Source organism: Macaca fascicularis, chromosome 20 (assembly GCF_037993035.2).
Source record: "Macaca fascicularis isolate 582-1 chromosome 20, T2T-MFA8v1.1".
Lineage (NCBI taxonomy): Eukaryota > Metazoa > Chordata > Mammalia > Primates > Cercopithecidae > Macaca > Macaca fascicularis.
Window position 1 is genome coordinate 64,333,706 of NC_088394.1, and position 19,061 is coordinate 64,352,766.

At 48.6% G+C, this 19,061-nt stretch overlaps 1 protein-coding gene across 47 annotated transcripts in view; it reads left to right on the forward strand.

Annotated features, from left to right (window-relative positions):
* The first annotated feature begins 845 nt into the window (after positions 1-845).
* Positions 846-19,061, forward strand: part of SLC7A6 (solute carrier family 7 member 6) — a 41,417-nt gene continuing 23,201 nt past the window's right edge. For 3 of the 47 annotated variants that reach the window (XR_012429049.1, XR_012429050.1, XM_065537327.1), the window contains exons 1-5: positions 846-904; positions 2,934-3,061; positions 6,393-6,456; positions 12,636-12,753; positions 13,544-14,102. Coding sequence is in view for 26 of the 47 variants with exons in the window: in XM_065537327.1 (XP_065393399.1) it covers positions 3,040-3,061; positions 6,393-6,456; positions 12,636-12,753; positions 13,544-14,102 (763 nt within the window). In the remaining 21 variants the exon portion in view is untranslated. Of the gene's footprint in view, positions 1,211-2,931; positions 3,062-4,598; positions 4,749-6,382; positions 6,457-12,536; positions 12,577-12,635; positions 12,754-13,543; positions 14,103-14,675; positions 15,900-19,061 lie in introns of those variants that run through there. The other 44 variants (XR_012429056.1, XR_012429064.1, XM_074027459.1 and 41 more) reach the window with 24 other exon arrangements.

The following is a 19,061-nucleotide window of genomic DNA, read 5'->3' on the forward strand; positions in this document are numbered from 1 at the left end:
CTGGGTGGCAGGGAGCAGGGTCTTGGGTATGGTCTGGAACCAGAGGACATGCACTTGTGGTCATAAGGCTGGGGGAAAAGACCCCAGGGCCCTGGACCAAGTCAGTGCTTGAGGTGTTGACAGGAAATTTCGGTGGAGGGCTCAGGGGCCCATGAAGTCAGGAGGCTCTAGACAAGAGAGCCCCAGAGACACCAGAGGAAAAGGAACTCGAGAGGAAGATGGAGGAGCAAACAGAGGGAGGGGAAGTGGGCAGGAGGTGCAGCTCCCCCAAGAGGGGTGGCAGCTCTCTTGGGAAGATGAGGACAGAGCCCCAGGGAGGTCTGGGGTTGGCCAAGGGAGCCTGCAGTTTCTTTGTGGGTGCGGGGGCCTCAAGGGATGGGAATCTGAGCTGTGCGTGTGTTTGGACAAGTCCCCAGAGTGTCTTCTCGGGGTTCCTAGACGCAGGGTGGCAGTGGCCCGGCGGTGGCGGAGGCCGTTTGGATCCCTGTGTGAGCTGTAGGGGGCGCCGGGCCCAGGTCAAGGGCGAGATAGGAACGGGGTGCGGGGGCCGATGAGAGCTCCCCGCGGGAATGTCCCGGTGTGGACGCCCTCGGAGGCCCCATCTAACTCCAGGGTGGCGAGGGTGGCCGGGCCCAGGTCACGGGCTGCGCCGGCCCTGGCGAGGCCACCGGGGGCTGTCGGGCGTCCACGCTCACGGTCTGGGCCAGAGGACCCCGTACCGGCCAGGCCGTGGCGGCCACGGGGGCCTGGAAGCGCCGCCGCCAGCTGGCCCCGCACGGAACTGTGTCCCGACGCGGCGCGCGCTATCGCGATCCGGTGGCGGGTGACGTGGCGGGGCGGGGCCTGAGCGGCCGCGGCGACGGCGGCGCGACCGAGCATCCTGGCGGCGCCGGGCCACCGGGAGGTAACGGGCCGGGCCATGGGCGGGCGCGCGGGGAGAGGGGCCGGGGCCGGGCCGCGTTCTGTGGGAGCGGAACCCTCTGGGTCTTGGCCACCGCCGTCGGGAGCGGGATGCGGCCCAGAAACGGCGCGGGGCTGGCCGGTCGGGGCCGCGCGAGAGGCGCTGCGGCTGAGGGGTGGCTACACGAGGAGCGAGGGACCTCGAGCGTGAGGGCCGAGTGTGGGAGAAATGCTGTATGGGTGCGAGCCCCGGAGGCTGATGGTGACCGCGAGGGAGCCAGTCTTGGAGTGTGCTGGCGACGCGGCGAGTGTGAGGGAGACCGGGGGTGTGTGTGGAGAGGGAAACCCCAGGTACCAGGGTGACCGGGACTCTGTGTGTGCGGGCCGCGCTGCGAGCGTGAGACTGTGCGACGGTGACCCAGAGTGGGACTGTGACTTCGCTTCCGACTGCAGGACAGAGAACCTGTGCTGTGTGGTGGCCGCGGTGGGGCGGAGAAAGATGCGGGCTCAGGACTGCAGGAGCCAGGCTTCCTGGGGCTTTCGCAAGAATGACGATTATCATTTTAAAATCAGTCCATTTACTTTAGAGAATGCCGCAAGGTTTTGCGGCGTGTTGGGGCCTGGAGCGTTGGGCTGCTGGCGCTGGGGAACCCACGTGGCCCCGGTGATTATGGCTCTTTTGAGCGTCCCCATAGCCTGTCATCTTGTGTGACTATCTCTCGTCCTGAATGTGGGGAGATAGACGTGAAACATTCTGAAAATTCTTTGCTGGGCTCTAAGCAAACATGTTGTGTAATGGTCAGTATAAATAGGAATCAGGGTGTCGGCGAACACGTTTTTGAGTACCTCTTGTATGCCCTGGGCTTGGTGACACAGTTAAAAAGAATTCAGTCTCTGCCCTTGATGGGGGAAAAAGCCAGGGCCAGCTCAGCTCGCAGGGCGGCAGTTCAGTGCCCAGCCATCGGGAGCTTATCTCTCAGAGCTGCTCCCAGATTTCAGATCTGGGAGGAGCAGACTTGAAAGGCTGTGACTGCTTCCTGATATCAGTTCCACCTCTTTTTGGTGGCGGTGAGGCCCTTTGGGGACCTGCCCAGGCCACCTGCATTACTCGGGTCCTGTGTGTGCTGTGCAGATGGCTTTTGCTTCCCAACTTTGATCTCAGATCGTCATTCAAGTCATTATACTGGAGTTTATTTTCCTGGCAAGTGTGTGGAAAACCACCAGCCTGATTTTCTCCTCTCTTCCTCTCCTTGTCCTCCTTCCCTATTTGGCCATGGATGTATTTTTATGGCATATACCGCTTTTATGATCCCCATCTCCCTGGAACTTCTTAGTAGAAGAAATTTGCTGACCTTTGTGTTTCCTGCTGTAATCTCTTGGATGTAGATTAGTTTCTAAAAAAGTTATGCAGGCCGGGCACAGTGGCTCAGGCCTGTAATCCCAGCACTTTGGGAGGCTGAGGTGGGCAGATCACGAGGTCAGGAGATCGAGACCATTCTGGCTAACATGGTGAAATCCCGTCTGTACTAAAAATACAAAAGATGAGCCAGGCGTGGTGGCGGGTGCCTGTAGTCCCAGCTACTCGGGAGGCTGAGGCAGGAGAATGGCTTGAACCCGAGAGGCAGAGGTTGCAGTGAACCAAGAGTGTGCCATTGCACTGTAGCCTGGGCGACAGAGTGAGTCTCCGTCTCCAAAAAAAAAGAAAAAAGTTATGCAAACGGTGCCCACGGGACCTGGGGCCCCAGAGCTGCCTAGACATGCATGATTTAATGTGACAAGGCCAGTTCTCTGACAGGTTTGGACTGACTGCTTCAGTTATACCCACCCTGTGGGTGTCTTGGAACCTGCCAGTAATTAGGACTGCCCCTGCCGGGCATGTAAAATTTAGATTTTACAAGGAAATATCATTCTGCTGCTTTCTTGGTTAATTTTTAAAAATTACGTAAATATATATATACATATTTTTTAAAATCAGCTTTCTCAGGTTAAAAGGGTTCATTTTTTGATCAGTTCCCTCCCACTCTTTGTTGCAGAGTTTATGTGGCCGAGGCAGACAAGTGAAATTAGGCCTTGCTGCAGGGACTTCATTTCCTTCTCAGTACTGGACCCATTTATGAGGAGGTGGCTTATGAAAGTGTGATGTTCACGTATTTCTTGACAGGTGAATATTGTTGCGCTGTCTTTTCTTTTGTTTGTGTGATTTACAAAGAGTTTTTACTTATTTGTATACAGTATGAACACAATACTAGTAAAGAGAATGGCTTACACATAATTAACAATTCTTTAGTATTACATGTTAAATAACACTGTAATTTATTATAAAAATAAATTATATATTTATTTATATTACAACTCTTTCTGAAGAGTAATTGGGTGGGTTTTTTCTTATTTTTCTTTTTGGAGACAGAGTATCATTCTGTCACCCAGGCTGGGGTGCAGTGGTGTGATCTCTGCTCACTGCAACCTCCGCCTCCCGAGTTCAAGTGATTCTTCTGCCTCAGCCTCCCAAGCAGCTGGGATTACAGGCACCTGCCACCATGCCCAGCTAATTATTGTTTTTTTTTTTTTTTTTTTTTTTTTTTTGAGACGGAGTCTCGCTCTGTCACCCAGGCTGGAGTGCGGTGGCCGGATCTCAGCTCACTGCAAGCTCCGCCTCCCGGGTTCACGCCATTCTCCTGCCTCAGCCTCCCGAGTAGCTGGGACTACAGGCGCCCGCCACCTCGCCCGGCTAGTTTTTTGTATTTTTTAGTAGAGACGGGATTTCACCGTGTTAGCCAGGATGGTCTCGATCTCCTGACCTCGTGATCCGCCCGTCTCGGCCTCCCAAAGTGCTGGGATTACAGGCGTGAGCCACCGCGCCTGGCCTTAATTATTGTATTTTTAGTAGAGACGGGGCTTCACCATCTTGGCCAGGCTGGTCACGAACTCCTGAGCTCAGGTAATCTGCCCGCCTTGGCCTCCCAATTGTGGTGGATTTTTTTTTTTTTTTTTTGAGACGGAGTTTTGCTCTTGTTGCCCAGGCTGGAGTGCAATGGCGCAATCTCGGATCACTGCAACCTCCACCTCCCGGGTTCAAGTGATTCTCCTGCCTCAGCCTCCCGAATAGCTGGGATTATAGGCGCCCGCCATCATGCCTGGACAATTTTTTATATTTCTAGCACAGATGGGGTTTCACTGTGTTGGCCAGGCTGGTCCTGAACTCCTGACCTCAGGCGATCCACCCGCCTCAGCCTCCCAAAATGCTGGGATTACAGGCGTGAGACACTGCGCCCAACCATAAACTCAGAGTTTTATAAGAAAAAGTCTTCTGTGTTTTCACCACAGTTAAGATTTTGATTCAACCAGAGGGGGAAATAAAAATATTTTGATGTATTTCTCTGTGATACAGCAAACTATTTTTTGGTCTTCAGCCCATTTCCTAGCATACAACTCCTAAAATACTTAGAAAGACCAAAGTAATGTATTTTTGTATGCTGATGACTGGTGGCTGGCAGCCCCTAGAGAGCTTCAGGATGGGGACTGGTCACTGGAAAGACCAAGTCAGGATTAGAGGGTTGGGACTTTGAGCCCTACCCCCAACCTCGGGGGAGGGGAGAAGGAGGAGGGTGAGGTTAAGTTGATCACCAATGGCCAGTGGCTTAATCACTCATGCCTATGTAATGAAGCCTGCATAAAAACCCAAGAGGCCGGGGGTTTAGGGAGCTTCCGGATAGCTGGACACGTGGAGGTTCCTGGATGGTACTTCTCCCTAGGAGGACAAGAAAAGTCTGTGACCCTTCCCCCTTCCTGGCTCTGCAAAGCTCTTCATCTGTATCCTTTGTAACACCCTTTATAATATACCAGTAAATGTAAGTAAGTGTTTCTCTGAGTTCTGTGAGCCATTCTAGCAAAATAATTGAACTGAAAGAGGGGTCTTGGAAGCCCCAACTTCAAACAGTTCGGTCAGAAGTTCAGGAGGCCTGGATTTGTGCCAGGTATCCTGTGGGGGAGGGGCAGTCTGTGGGACTGAGCCCTTCCGCTGTGGGATCTGATGCTGTTTCCAGGTAGATAGTGTTGAGATTGAACTGGAGGACACTCAGCTGGTGTCCCTGGGGAGAAATGATTGCTTGTTAGTGGGGAACCCTCCCCCCAACATTTGCTCACAGAACTCTTCTGTGTTGATTGTTGTGGTGTGAGAGTACACAGTAAAAATGGTTTTGAGTTTTTCCAAACATTCTCAATAGCATTTTTTCCTTTATTCATTACAGAAATTTTGGTTTCAAATCCAGTTTATAAAACTTCCTTTGTAATTGAGCTTCCCCCATTTCATCCCATCGTTTTCTGATGTAATTGAATTGTGATAAATTCATTTATTCCAAAAATTGCTTGTGGCAGTTTCGTGGTTAATTTTCATGGGGAAATTTTAGTAGTCTGTTAAATTCCTTTATTACCTGCTGCAGGAGACTGCAGGAATTTAAAAAAAAAAATTTTAATTTTTTTTGTTGGCTGGGCGCGGTGGCTCACACCTGTAATCCTAGCACTTTGGGAAGCCAAGGCAGGCGGATCTCCTGAGGTCCCAGGAGTCCGAGACCAGCCTGACCAACATGGTGAAACCCCGTCTCTACTAAATATAAAAAATTAGCCAGGCATGGTGGCGCAGGCCTGTAATCCCAGCTACTCAGAAGGCTGAGGCAGGAGAATCGCTTGAACCCAGGAGGCGGAGGTTGCAGTGAGCCAAGATCGTGTCATTGCACTCCAGCCTGGGCAACAAGAGCAGAACTCTGTCTCAAAAAAAAAAAATTTTTTTTGTTTTTGCTGTGTTGCCCAGGTTGGTCTCAAACTTCTGGCCTCAAGCCATCCTCTTACCTTGGCCTCTCAAAGTGCTGGGATTACAGACTTGAGCTACTGTACCCAGCCTAATTTTGTGTTTTTTTTTTTTGTTTTTTTTTTTTTGAGACGGAGTCTCGCTCTGTCGCCCAGGCTGGAGTGCAGTGGCACTATCTCGGCTCACTGCAAGCTCCGCCTCCCGGGTTTACGCCATTCTCCTGCCTCAGCCTCCCGAGTAGCTGGGACTACAGGCGCCCGCCACCTCGCCCGGCTAATTTTTTTGTATTTTTAGTAGAGACGGGGTTTCATTGGGTTAGCCAGGATGGTCTCGATCTGCTGACCTTGTGATCCGCCCGTCTCGCCCTCCCGAAGTGCTGGGATTACAGGCTTGAGCCACCGCGCCCGGCCGTGTTTTTTTTTTTTTTTGTAGAGATGGGATTTTGCCATGTTACCCAGGCTAAGAGAGATTGATATTGTGTATGATCCTTACATACCAATTTCTCTCTTTTTTTTCATTGCACCTGTAACTAATTGGAAGTAGCAATTTCTCTTATGAAATGGATAAAAATTGAGGGAAAGGATAGCTAATTCAGGAGGGTGATCTGGTAGAATTTTGATGACTCTGTCATAATGCCTAGCTGGAGGTAATGTCTTAATTATTGGCCTTTTGAATCAGCGATTTTCAGTCCATTGTTACAGAGGGTCTGCAGATCTACTCTGGGGACAGGATAGACAACGTGTCTCACACAGGTAGGCACTGCTGTTTTTGGAATGTATGTAGCTACTGTTGTGATTAATTAAATGCAAATTCCTTCAAAATCAAGTCTTAGTAGCTTTTTGCCATTATTTATTCTTTTTTATCAATTGTTACCTGAAGAATAAGTACCGTGACAGAAAATGTCTGATGTTAATACAGCCAGTTCACCTTCCTTCCTCCCTTCCTCCCTTCTTCCCTCCTTCCCTCTTCCCTCCTTCTTTCTTTCCTTCCTTTTGTAGAGACAGAGGTCTCCCTATGTGGCCCAGGCTGGTCTTGAACTCGGCCTCAAGTGATCCTCCCTCTCTTTTTTGGCTTCCCACTGACTGGCCAGATATTTCACTTGTTTTTTTGGAGACCAAGTCTCACTCAACTGCCCAGGCTGGAGTGCAGTGATGCGATCTCTCAGCTCAGTGCAACCTCTGACTCCCGGGTTCAAGGGATCATCCTGTCTTAGCCTCCTGAGTAGCTGGGACTACAGGTGTGTGTCACCATGCCTGGCTAATTTTTGTATTTTTTGTAGAGATAGGGTCTTGCTGTGTTGCCCAGCTGGTCTCAAACTCCTGGGCTCAAATGATTCCCCCTGCCTCAGCCTCCCAAAGTGCAAGGATTATAGGTGTGGGCCACTGTGCCCAGCTTGACATTTTTACATTTAAATATGCTATAATCCCATAATACATTACTACTATTTTTGTTTTGGGTGGTCAGTTATATTCTAAAGTTATTAAAAATGAGCAAAAATGTGGTTGGGCGCAGTGGCTCACGCCTGTAATCCCAGCACTCTGGGAGGCCGAGGCGGGCAGATCATGAGGTCAGGAGTTTGAGACCAGCCTGATCAACATAGTGAAACCCCGTCTCTACTAAAGATACAAAAATTAGCTGGGTGTGGTGGCACACGCCTATAATCCCAGCTACTTAGGAGGCTGCGGCAGGAGAATTGCTTGAACCCGGGAGACAGAGATTGCAGTGAGCTGAGATTGCGCCACAGCACTCCAACCTGGGCGACAAAGCAAGACTTTGTCTCAAAAAAAAAAACCCAAAAACCCAAAAATATGTATTTAAAAAATATTTACCTAGGCTATTTGGTATTGCCCCATAACTTGATGTTCTGTTCTATTTTTTTACTTTTTCCATTTTAACCCTTTTGGTTTTCATCTCACTGCTAAAGTTCCACATTTGTTTCCTCATGCTGTTCAACTTTTTCAGTAGAGTCTTTAATGTATCAAACACAATTATTTTAAATTCATTGTTTGATGTTTCCATTATCTGGGTCATCTCTAAGTCTGGTCCTATTGATTACTTTACCTCTTGATAATGGGTTGTTTTTCTTGCTTTTTTAATGTTGCTTGTAACTTGTTATTGATTGCTAGATATGGTACGTGGAGCAGTAGAGACTGAGGTACATAGCATTTATTTTGGGAACTGGGTACAGCTTTTCTTTGCTAGACTGTTTGGGAGTTTGAACTCCTAGTCAGGAGACAGTTGTGTTTGGGTGTTATTGTTGCTATGGTTACGTTAGGTGCACCAGTGGCTTCAAATTCTTCTCGTGTTTCCTTGCCAGCTTATGGTTGGTTTGCCTGAGGGAGGCTTTTTCTCAGTGGTTATCCTCCATCCATACCCTCAGCTTATTAGCCAGGCGTGGTAGTGCACCCCTGTAGTCCCAGCTACTCTGGAGGCTGAGGCGAGAGAATCCCTCGAACTCAGGAGGCAGAGGTTACAGTGAGCCGAGATCGTACCACTGCACTCCAGCCTGCGTGACAAAGCAAGACTCTGTCTCAAAAAAAAAAAAAAAAAGAAAGAAAAATAAGGTCTCACTCAGTCGTCTCACTCTGTCACCCAGACTGGAATGCCAGTAGTGCCATCATGGTTCACTGCAGCCTCCAACTCCTGAGATCAAACTTACCTCTTAGCCTTCTGAGTAAATAGCTGGGGCTACAGGCGTGTGCCATCATGCCTGGCTACTTTTTAATTTTTTTTTTTAGAGACGGGGTCTTGCTATGTTACCCAGGCTGGTCTCGAACTCTTGACCTCAAGTTCCTCCAGCCTTAGCCCCTGGAGATTACAGGTGTAAGCCACTGCGTCCAGCCACCCTCAGCTTTAGGATTTCTCTGTGCACCTATGCCTCAGTACAGTCTCAGTGGTAGAATACTGTTGCTTGTTCCTGGGTGCTTGCTAACCTGGTGGTAGGGAGTGGGGATTTCTCTGTTGTCCTGGTTCAGCCTCAGTCTTAGGCAGGCCCTGTTTGTTTCCCTGGGTCTTGGGAGTGGATCTTTCTGGGTGCTCCTGCCCGTTTCCCAGGAGAAAGCACCTCCAGTGGTCTTGCCCAGAATTTCCTAGCCCTCCTCCAGGCATAGAGTTTTGTTTTGTTTTATTTTGTTTTTGTTTTTGTTTTTATCCTGCCCCAGCTGCCTCAGGAGTGACAGAGTTTGCTGCCCTTTCCCAGGGGTTTATGGTATTTATTCTTTAGAGAAGAAGGGTATAGGTTGGCCTTTGTATTTTCCCTCCCATAAGCCAGCACTACCAAGAGAGGTTTTCTCAGGTTACCTGCCCAGTATTTCTTTTGAGTACCCACTGAGGTCTATGGAAATAACCTGAGTGTCTGTGGCTCTTCCTAACCCACAATTGACATTTGGTAATTTTTTAAAAAATTTACCTGAATTCTTCTGACTCACCTAAATGGTTGTCTCATCTTTCTCCCACTGCCACAGGTGAGCCAGACCTTGTATCTCTCTATCTCCTTGGAGGTGGCCGTCTTTCCATCAGTTTCTTTCTTTCTTTTTTTTTTTTGAGATGGAGTCTCGCTCTGTCGCCCAGGCTGGAGTGCAGTGGCGTGATCTCAGCTCACTGCAAGCTCCGCCTCCCGGGTTCACGCCATTCTCCTGCCTCAGCCTCCTGAGTAGCTGGGACTACAGGCGCCCGCCACCATGCTCAGCTAATTTTTTGTATTTTTAGTAGAGACGGGGTTTCACTGTGTTAGTTAGGATGGTCTTGATCTCCTGACCTCATGATCCACCCGCCTCAGCCTCCCAAAGTGCTGGGATTACAGGTGTGAGCCACTGCGCCCAGCCCCATGAGTTTCAATCTAGTTGGTTGCCTTGTAACTTCAGCTTTCTGATGGCTCCAAGAAAAAGTGTTGTTTGTCACTGGAGTGGGAATGGTGCTATGCATCCTGAGTGGAAGGTGGAAGTTGAGGACTTTCCATTTTATACTAGATTTTTTTGTTTTTTGAAACAGAGTCTTGCTCTGTCGCCCAGGCTGGAATGCAGTGGCGTGATAATGGCTCACCGCAGCCCTGACTTCTTTGGCTCAAGAGATACTCCCACCTTGGCCTCCCAAGTAGCTGGCATGTGCCACTGTGCCCAGCTAATTTTTGTATTTTTGTAGAGATGGAGTCTTGCCATGTTGTCTAGGCTGGTCTCGGACTCCCGGGCTCAAGCAATCCTCTTGCCTCAGCCTCCCAAAGTGCTGGATTACAGGTGTGGACCACTGTCCCTGGCCTAGTTTTTTCTTATTTCATTTTTTTGTAGAGACGGAGCCTCCCTATGTTGCCCAGGCTACTCTTGAACTCCTGGCTTCAGGCGATCCTCCGGCCTTGGTCTCCCAAAGTACTAGGATTACAGGCGTGAGCCATCATGTCTGGCCCCATTTTATTTGTAACTTTTGTTGTTTGTTTTTTGAGACAGGGTCTCTCTCTGTCACCCAGGCGGGAGTGCAGTGGTGTGATCATGGGTGTGATCATGGCTCACTACAGCCTCAACCTTCTTGGGCTCAGGTGATCCTCCCACTTCAGCCTCCTGAGTAACTAAGACTACAGGTGTGTGCCACCATGCCCAGCTAACTTTTGTAGTTTTGTGGTGTAGACAGGGTTTTGCCATTGCCCAGGCTGGTCTCCTGGGCTCAAGTGATCCACCTGCTTTGGCCTCCCAAAGTGCTGGGATTACAGGTGTGCACCACTGTGCCCTGCCAAGGTGAAGTTTAGATATGGGGAGGAGGTAAGGGATGGCCTTGAGGTTGTATGTATGGCCAAGCCAGCCTAGGACTTAGTCACGTGCTCTTGGGAGCTGCTAGGGTTACATTACAATTTTGCTCTTGGGTGTTTAGCAAACAGGTAGGAACTTTAATTACTTTTGCCAAGGACAGGCTCTTGATAACAACTGCATTTTTCTTTTCTTTCTCTTGCCCCCCCCCGCTCGCTCTCTCTCTTTCTTTCTTTTTGAGACAGAGTCTTGCTCTGTCACCAGACTGGAGTGCAGTGGTGCTATCTCGGCTCACTGCAACTTCTGCCTCGCAGGTTCAGGTGATTCTCCTGCCTCAGCCTCCTGAGTAGCTGGGACTACAAGTGCATGCCATCACGCCCAGCTAAATTTTTTTTGTATTTTTAGTAGAGACGGGGTTTCACCATGTTGACCAGGATGGTCTCAATCTCTTAGACTTGTGATCCACCTGCCTCAGCCTCCCAAAGTGCTGGGATTACAGGTGTGAGCCACTGCACCCAGCATGCATTTTGTTACTGAATGAAGAGAACGAAGCCTGGCATGGTGGCTCACACCTGTAATTTGTGCACTTCAGAAGGCCAAGGTAGGAGGATCAATTGAGGCCAGGAGTTCAAGACCAGCCTGGGCAACATAGTGAAACACTGTCTCTACAAACAAATTAAAAAAAAAAAAACAGCTGGGCATGGTGGCGAGCAACTGTAGTCCTAGCTACTCAGGAGGCCGAGATAGAGGACTGCTTGAGCCTAGGAGTTGGAGGCTGCAGTGAGCTACGATTGCATGATTGCACTCCAGCCTGGGTGACAAAGTGAGACCCTGTCTCTTGAATAAAAAAGAGAGAGAGAGAGAGATTGAAAGAGAAAGAAGTCTTATCTGCCTTCAGTTATGTGTGATTCTGCTACTCTCCTTGGCAGAAGGAGTCCTTAACCTTCCAGCAGGAACCTTGTCTTTCATTCAGGTGCTGCGACTGAAATCCTAGGCATGAGGTCTTGTGGGGCTGTGACTGTGCCCCACCTCTCCAAATAAGGCCACTGGGTAGTTTCACCCGTGTATCTGACGAACCTGATAAAGCCATATCAGCATCACCAGTGCCAGGTTTTATGAATACAAAGGGAATACCTAGTAACCCCAATCCCTCCTCCCAGCTAGAGTGCGATGGAATAGGGGGAGCTGTATTGGTCACTGGGGTCAGATTTCTCTCCTGGTCTCTATGTTGACTTGGGTAGAAAAGGCATCCTAGGTCTCTTTGCACCTGACTCTTATGTGAGACTATAGGCTCCCCAGTTGTTTACTGGTTTTGTTCTAATGGATGCTGGGGCTCACCTGACAGGCACATGAAAACAAGTATGTTTCCACGTGCCTGTGTAGGGAAACCTGCATGACTTGGTGCCAGAATGAGAGCAAAAGTGGTGCTGCCTTAAAGCTCAGCCTCACTGAAGCAGAGGTGGGCACTCCTGGGACTGGGGGAAGGCTTGACTGGGGCCTGGGAGGAGCTTTTTTACTTGGGCTCAGGTCCAGACTTGATGGGGTTTGGGATAGGGAAGGCAGGAGTTTTGGGTGGCAGCTGTGGAGATCAGCATTTTCCCTAAGAACTACTCACTCTTGACTGTGGTTTCCTTGCTCTGAGCTCCATGAGGCCAGGTTCGGCACATCACATACACGTTTGTTGAATAGATAAGAGGCTTCTGGAAAGATGATGTGCTTGCCAATCCTGTTCCTACTGCTGATTCTTGGAGGTTATCTCCGTGACCTTAAAGGACTAATTCGTGGGTGGGAATCAAATGGCCCACCAGATTTCTTCTGAAGATGAGATGGGATCAAGGGATCGGAAGTGTGACTGGCATAGGAGTTGAGGGAGGGAGAAGGTGACGCTTGGGTGCAGGGTCAGGAAGGTGCTGATTTTCCTTTGATAGATTCTGGGTCCTTCCTAGGTAGGTTAATGTGGAATCCAACACGAGGAGCATGCTGGGGAAGAAAGCAAATACGCCAATGGCAAATTAGCCCTGGGTTGGGATGCCCCTGGATGTCCTTTCTCCACCCTGTCTTATTATGTAACCCCTCTCTTTTGGGTACTTTGGAAAAAGAAAGATGTTGAATGGGCAAGCAGCAACATGGGAGAGTAAGGTAGGTGTTGCAGACACAGTGATACATAGGCATGTATTTTTTTTTTTTTTTTTTTTGAGACCGAGTCTTGCTCTGTCACCAGGCTATGGTGCAGTGGTGCGACCTTGGCTCACTGCAACCTCCGACTCCCTGGTTCAAGCGATTCTCCTGCCTCAGCCTCCCGAGTGGGGATTACAGGTATGTGTCACCATGCCCAGCTAATTTTTGTATTTTCAGTAGAGACGGGGTTTCACCATTTTGGCTAGGATGGTCTCGATCTCCTGACCTGTGATCTGCCTGCCTCGGCCTCCCAACATTCTGAGATTACAGGTGGGAGCCACTGCGCCCGGCCAGGCGTGTATTTTCATGAGGGACTTCCCCTTGGTCTAGTCACTACAGTGATGATATGCGCCTGTCTTAGCGTCTTCCTCACCCTTCCCACCACCTCCTCACGTTCTGTACTGGCCTGAGAGTAGCTGCAGACGTCTCCATGTCTCGCTGGATGCTGCAGAAGTCCCAGTTTATGTTTGGGTGGAGGTGAGTGGGCAGGATTACCTGGGTATGGACAGTGAGAAGCCTTTCAGGCTGGTGACGACTGTGTACCAGGTGCAGGGACTCTGGTCTTCTCTGCAGGGCAGGTTTGTGGGTTTTAAGCTGGTGAGAACAGAGCAAAAATCTGTAACTCAGGGAGAATCCAATCATTGGACAAATTTAATGCCAGCCTACTCTGGGCTGCAAGACAGGTATTTGTCATTGGAAGTCGTCATCACATCATGCGTGAGCTCTCCTGGTGTCTTTCTTGGGAGCAGTGAAGGTCTGCCCACTTCTGTTTCCCTGTGTCCTGTGGTAGGAACTGAGACAGGCGTATTGTAGTTAGGGCTGTGTGCATGGCATGCTGTCCCTAAATAGGAAGTGGGCAGGGAAATCTGGTCTAAATAGAGCCTCACCAGCTCCTGCCCTAGACTGACATACTTGTATTCTTTGCCAGGCCACAGTAAACACAGGTGTGCAGGAACTGTTTGTCATGGAAGCCAGGGAGCCTGGGAGGCCCACACCCACCTACCATCTTGTCCCTAACACCAGCCAGTCCCAGGTGGAAGAAGATGTCAGCTCGCCACCTCAAAGGTCCTCCGAAAGTATGCAGCTGAAAAAGGAGATCTCCCTGCTGAATGGGGTCAGCCTGGTGGTGGGCAACATGATCGGCTCAGGGATCTTCGTCTCACCCAAGGGTGTGCTGGTACACACTGCCTCCTATGGGATGTCGCTGATTGTGTGGGCCATTGGTGGGCTCTTCTCTGTTGTGGGTGCCCTTTGTTATGCAGAGCTGGGGACGACCATCACCAAGTCGGGAGCCAGCTATGCTTATATTCTAGAGGCCTTTGGGGGCTTCATTGCCTTCATCCGCCTGTGGGTCTCGCTGCTAGTTGTTGAACCCACCAGTCAGGCCATCATCGCCATCACCTTCGCCAACTACATCATCCAGCCGTCCTTCCCCAGCTGTGATCCCCCATACCTGGCCTGCCGTCTCCTCGCTGCTGCTTGCATATGTAAGTGGGGGCTGAGATTGGGAGGATGTTGGGGGGTGGTGGGTACTATAATAATGGTACTTTAGGCCGGGTGTGGTGGCTCATGCCTGTAATCCCAGCACTTTGGGAGGCTGAGGTGGGCGAATCACCTGAGGCTGGGAGTTCAAGACCAGCCTGACCAACATGGAGAAACCCCATCTCTACTTAAAATACAAAATTAGCTGGGCGTGGTGGTGCATGCCCGTAATCCCAGCTACTCGGGAGGCTGAGGCAGGAGAATTGCTTGAACCCGGGAGGTGGAGGTTGCAGTGAGCAGTTATCATGCCATTGTACTCCAGCCTGGGCAACAAGAGCAAAACTCTGTCTCCAAAAAAATAAAAAGATACTTTATATTTGAATAGCATATTTTGCATTTTGGAGGGGAGGGAGGCTTCTTACCTTTTGAGGAAGTAATTTTACCAGTCATTTGGTCCTGAAAGATAAGCAAGCATAAAGGATGGGGACGGGAGAAGTTTGAATCTGTTCATGGTTTTTGGTGCCTCATATTCCTCCTCTCTTGGCTGCCCTTGTTCTGTTTTGTGGTCTGTGTGACAGGTTGGGGCATGTCTTTTGTCTTGACAGCTGTTTTGGTTGAAGTCAACATCGCTAGTTGTAAGCCCAGAAAAAACCCCACCAGTGTTGAGGCCTTTATTCTGTTGCTGAAGGAAAAAAAAAAAAAAGAATTATTTTATTTCCCAGATTTTTATCTTAAACCAGTTAAAGGCATCAGTGAGAAAATAGGCTTCACTAGACACTGGGAGTCCTATGGTGTTAAACCTGAGGCCCACAGGACCCTTTCCTGTCTGCCACTGCTGCTCTTTGTGGCTTGCTCTGAGCAGCAGGTACGACAACGAAACACCTTTTCTTCCTACTGTACCAGACTTCTTTACACTGACTTCGTAAACAAGCTCTGCCTGCAGCCACATTTGAGTTTCTGCAGATAGAACTGAGAGATCCCAGTTGACCCCTCTTTATTTTCCTTTTTCTCTTACGGGGTAGTAAGGAGAAAAGATTGCTGTGAATTTACCCAGCCTTGCAGAACTAGTGTTTTAAATGAAAAAGGCCCAGAATTCTATGTTCCTTAGCACGGTACTGCCAGAGGTACTTAATAATATTCTGTTCTTTCCACATCTCCGCTTGCAAAAGCATTGGCAGTATATGCAGTTTATCCAGTATTAAAAATAGCCCGAGAGTACCTTGGAGTTAGCAATAAAGGACTGTAGAATACCCATGCCTCTTGACTTTATAAAACTTGCTAAAGACAAATTAAAGGGAAAACGCTCCATATTCCTTAGGATAGTGAGAGGGAAACAGATACCCTTAGGATTAGGGAAGGCAGCTGCTCAGCTATATGTCTGATAGGCTTTGGCTAGGGAGACTCTGGTCTGACTGAGCTTTCTCAAAAAGGGAGTAATTTTCTGATTATAAAATATATTTATTAGGGCAGGCATGGTGGGTCACACCTGTAATCCCAGCACTTTGGGAGGCTGAGGTAGGAGGATTGCTTGAGCTCAGGAATTTGAGACCATCCTGGGCAAGATGGTAAGACCCTGTCTCTACAAAAAATCAAATTAGCTGGGCATGTTGGTGTGTGCCTGTGGTCCCAGCAATTCAGGAGGCTGAGATGGGAAGATCTCTTGAGCCTGGGAGGTCGAGACTGCGGTGAGCTGTGTTCACGCCACTGCACTCCAGCCTGACCCTGTCTCCAACAAGACAGAGCAAGACCCTGTCTCCAACAAAACAAAACAAAACAAAACAAAACAAATCAAAACAAAAAAGCCTCACAAAGCATGTTTATTTAAAAAATTAAATTACTCTTAAGTCATCCAAAATCTACCACCAAAAGAAGAGTACTTTTTTTTTTGAGATGGAATCTTGCTCTGTTGCCCAGGCTGGAGTACAATGGCACAATCTCGGCTCACTGCAACCTCCGCTTCCTGGGTTCAAACGATTTTCCTGCCTCAGCCTCCCGAGTAGCTGGGATTACAGGCGCCCGCCACCACGCCCAGCTAATTTTTGTATTTTTAGTAGAGAGGGGGCTTCACCATGTTGGTCAGGCTGGTCGAGAAGAGTACTTTTATTTATTTATTTATTTTTAATTTTTTTTGAAATGGAGTCTAGCTCTGTCGCCCAGGCTGGAATGCAGTGGGGTGATCTCAGCTCACTGCAAGCTCCACCTCCCGGGTTCACGCCATTCTCCTGCCTCAGCCTCCCAAGTAGCTAGGACTACTACAGGCACCCACCACCATGCCCAGCTAATTTTTTTGTACTTTTTTAGTAGAGATGGGGTTTCACCATGTTAGCTAGGATGGTCTCGATCTCATAACCTCATGATCCGCCCTCCTTGGCCTCCCAAAGTGCTGGGATTACAGGTGTGAGCCACCGCGCCCAGCCAAGAAGAGTACTTTTAATAGTTTGATAGTGTCTTTCTTTTGTTTGTAGACTTGGCACCATACTTTGCTTTTAATTTTATATTCTGCTTTTTAAACTTAGTGTATCACAAGCTTTTCCCCATTTCATAAAATGCTCTTCAAAATCAACACTTTTTAGTGTTTTTTTTTTTTTTCCTTGAGATGGAGTTTTGCTCTTGTTGCCCAAGCCAGAGTACAATGGCATGATTTTGGCTCACTGCAACTTCTGCCTCCTGGATTCAAGCAATTCTCCTGCCTCAGCCTCCCAAGTAGCTGGGATTACAGGCATGCTCTACCACACCCGGCTAATTTTTTGTATTTTTAGTAGAAACAGGGTTTCACCGTGTTAGCCAGGCTGGTCTCGAACTCCTGACCTCAGATGATCCACCTGCCTCGGCCTCCCAAAGTGCTGGGATTACAGGTGTGAGCCACCGCACCCAGCCTAGTATTTTTTAATTAAAAGGTAAAACATAGATTTTATACATAATTTTAAAAATACAGAAAAATAGAAAAAAGAAAATTAAGAATCACCCATGATTTTACCTCCTACAGTACTCTTGTTACTATTTGGGTGAAATACTTTCTAGTATTTTTTGTGTAAATATGTATTATTTTTAAATTAAAAAAAATTTTTTTTGAGATGAAGTTTTGCTTTTGCTGCCCAGGCTAGAGTATAATGGCATGATCTCGGCTCATTGGAACCTCCGCCTACTGGGTTCAAGCGATTCTCCTGACTCAGCCTCCCAAATAACTGGGATTTCAGGCATTCGCCACCACACCTGGCTAATTTTGTATTTTTAGTAGAGACAGGGTTTCTCCATGTTGGTCAGGCTGGTCTTGAACTCCTGACCTCAGGTGATCTGCCCACCCCAGCCTCCCAAAGTGATGGGATTATAGGTGTGAGCCCCCACACCCAGCCTATCTATTATTATTATCATTTTTTTCTTTTTTGAGACGGAGTCTTGCTCTGTCACCCAGGCTGGAGTGCAGTGGCACACGATCTCTCCTCACTGCAACCTCCGCCTCCCGGGTTCAAGAGATTCTCCTGCCGCAGCCTCCTGAGTAGCTGGGACTACAGGTGCATGCCACCACACCCAGCTAATTTTTGTATTTTTGGTAGAGACGGGGCTTCACCATATTGGTCAGGATGGTCTTGATCTCTTGACCTCGTGATCTGCCTGCTTTGGCCTCCCAAAATGCTAGGATTACAGGCGTGAGCCACCATGCCCAGTCATAAGTACCTTTTGAAGTCATCTTTTCTTGTAGGTTGTATACTGCTTTATAAAAATTTTTAAAAACTAATATTGGCTGGGCATGGTAGCTCATGCCTTATAATTCTAGCACTTTGGGAGGCTGAGGAGGGAGGATCACTTGAGCACAGGAGTTTGAGACCAGCCTGGGCAACAAAGCAAGACCCTACCTCTAAAAAAAAAAAAAAAATCAGGCGTGGTGGCAGTGGCACTGATGTGTATCTGTAATCCTAGCTACTCGGGAGCCTGAGGAGGGAGGATCCCTTGAGCCCAGAAATTCAAGGTTGCAGTGAGCTATGATCATGCCACTGCACTCCAGCCTAGGTGACAGAATGAGACTTTGTCTCAAAAAAAATTAATATTTAATCTCTTTCATCAAATACTCTTAGAAAACATGGTTTGAAGACACATAAGCAATTTCCAGGCAGTATAGTATAGTGGTTAGGATTGCAGGCCCCCATACCAGACTGGATTTAATTTTCAGCTTTATCATTGACCAACTGTTGATCTTGGGGAGTTAACTAATTGCTACCTCAATTTCCTCTTTTATTTTTATTTTTTGAGACAGAGTCTTGCTTTGTTGCCCAGGCTGGAGGGCAGTGGCTCAATCTTGGCTCACTGCCACCTCCGCCTCCCAGGTTCAAGTGATTCTTCTGCCTCAGCCTCCCAAGTGCTGGGATTACAGGTGCGAGCTCCTGGCTAATTTTTATATTTTTAGTAGAGAGGGGGTTTCACCATATTGGCCACACTGGTCTCAAATTCCTGAGCTCAAGTGATCTACCCACCTTGGCCTCCCAGAGTGCTGGGATCATAAGTGTGAACCTGTAAGTCGGGCAGGCCAGCCTGTTTCATTCAATGTGTACTTTCATCCAGATTCCTGGGGATCTGAATTCCTGCAAGCTTTCTCTCCTAGAAGCACTGGCTTTTCCAGAATCCAGGCCTGAGGGCAAGAACTTGCTTGCCATAGTAATGGCCAAGTCATAAAACCATATCCTCTTCCGACAAGGGTAGGCTTTAGGGTTCAGCTTACTTACCTTCTTGGAACTTAGGTTGCAGTATCAGGCTTTCTACAGAGCTAGGATATGCTGAGAGAGTTTCCTTGAGTAAAGGCAGCAGTGGGAACAACATGGTTTCAGGAGACATAAATTGCACAAAACCAATTAGGTTATTTAGGGGGAAAAAACCAAAGGTCTGCACTGAATCTAGGGTAAGACTTCGATAGGATAGGAGAATTAAGTTAGTCTTGAAATTGAGGCATGAGAGGGGTCCGGCTCGTTGGT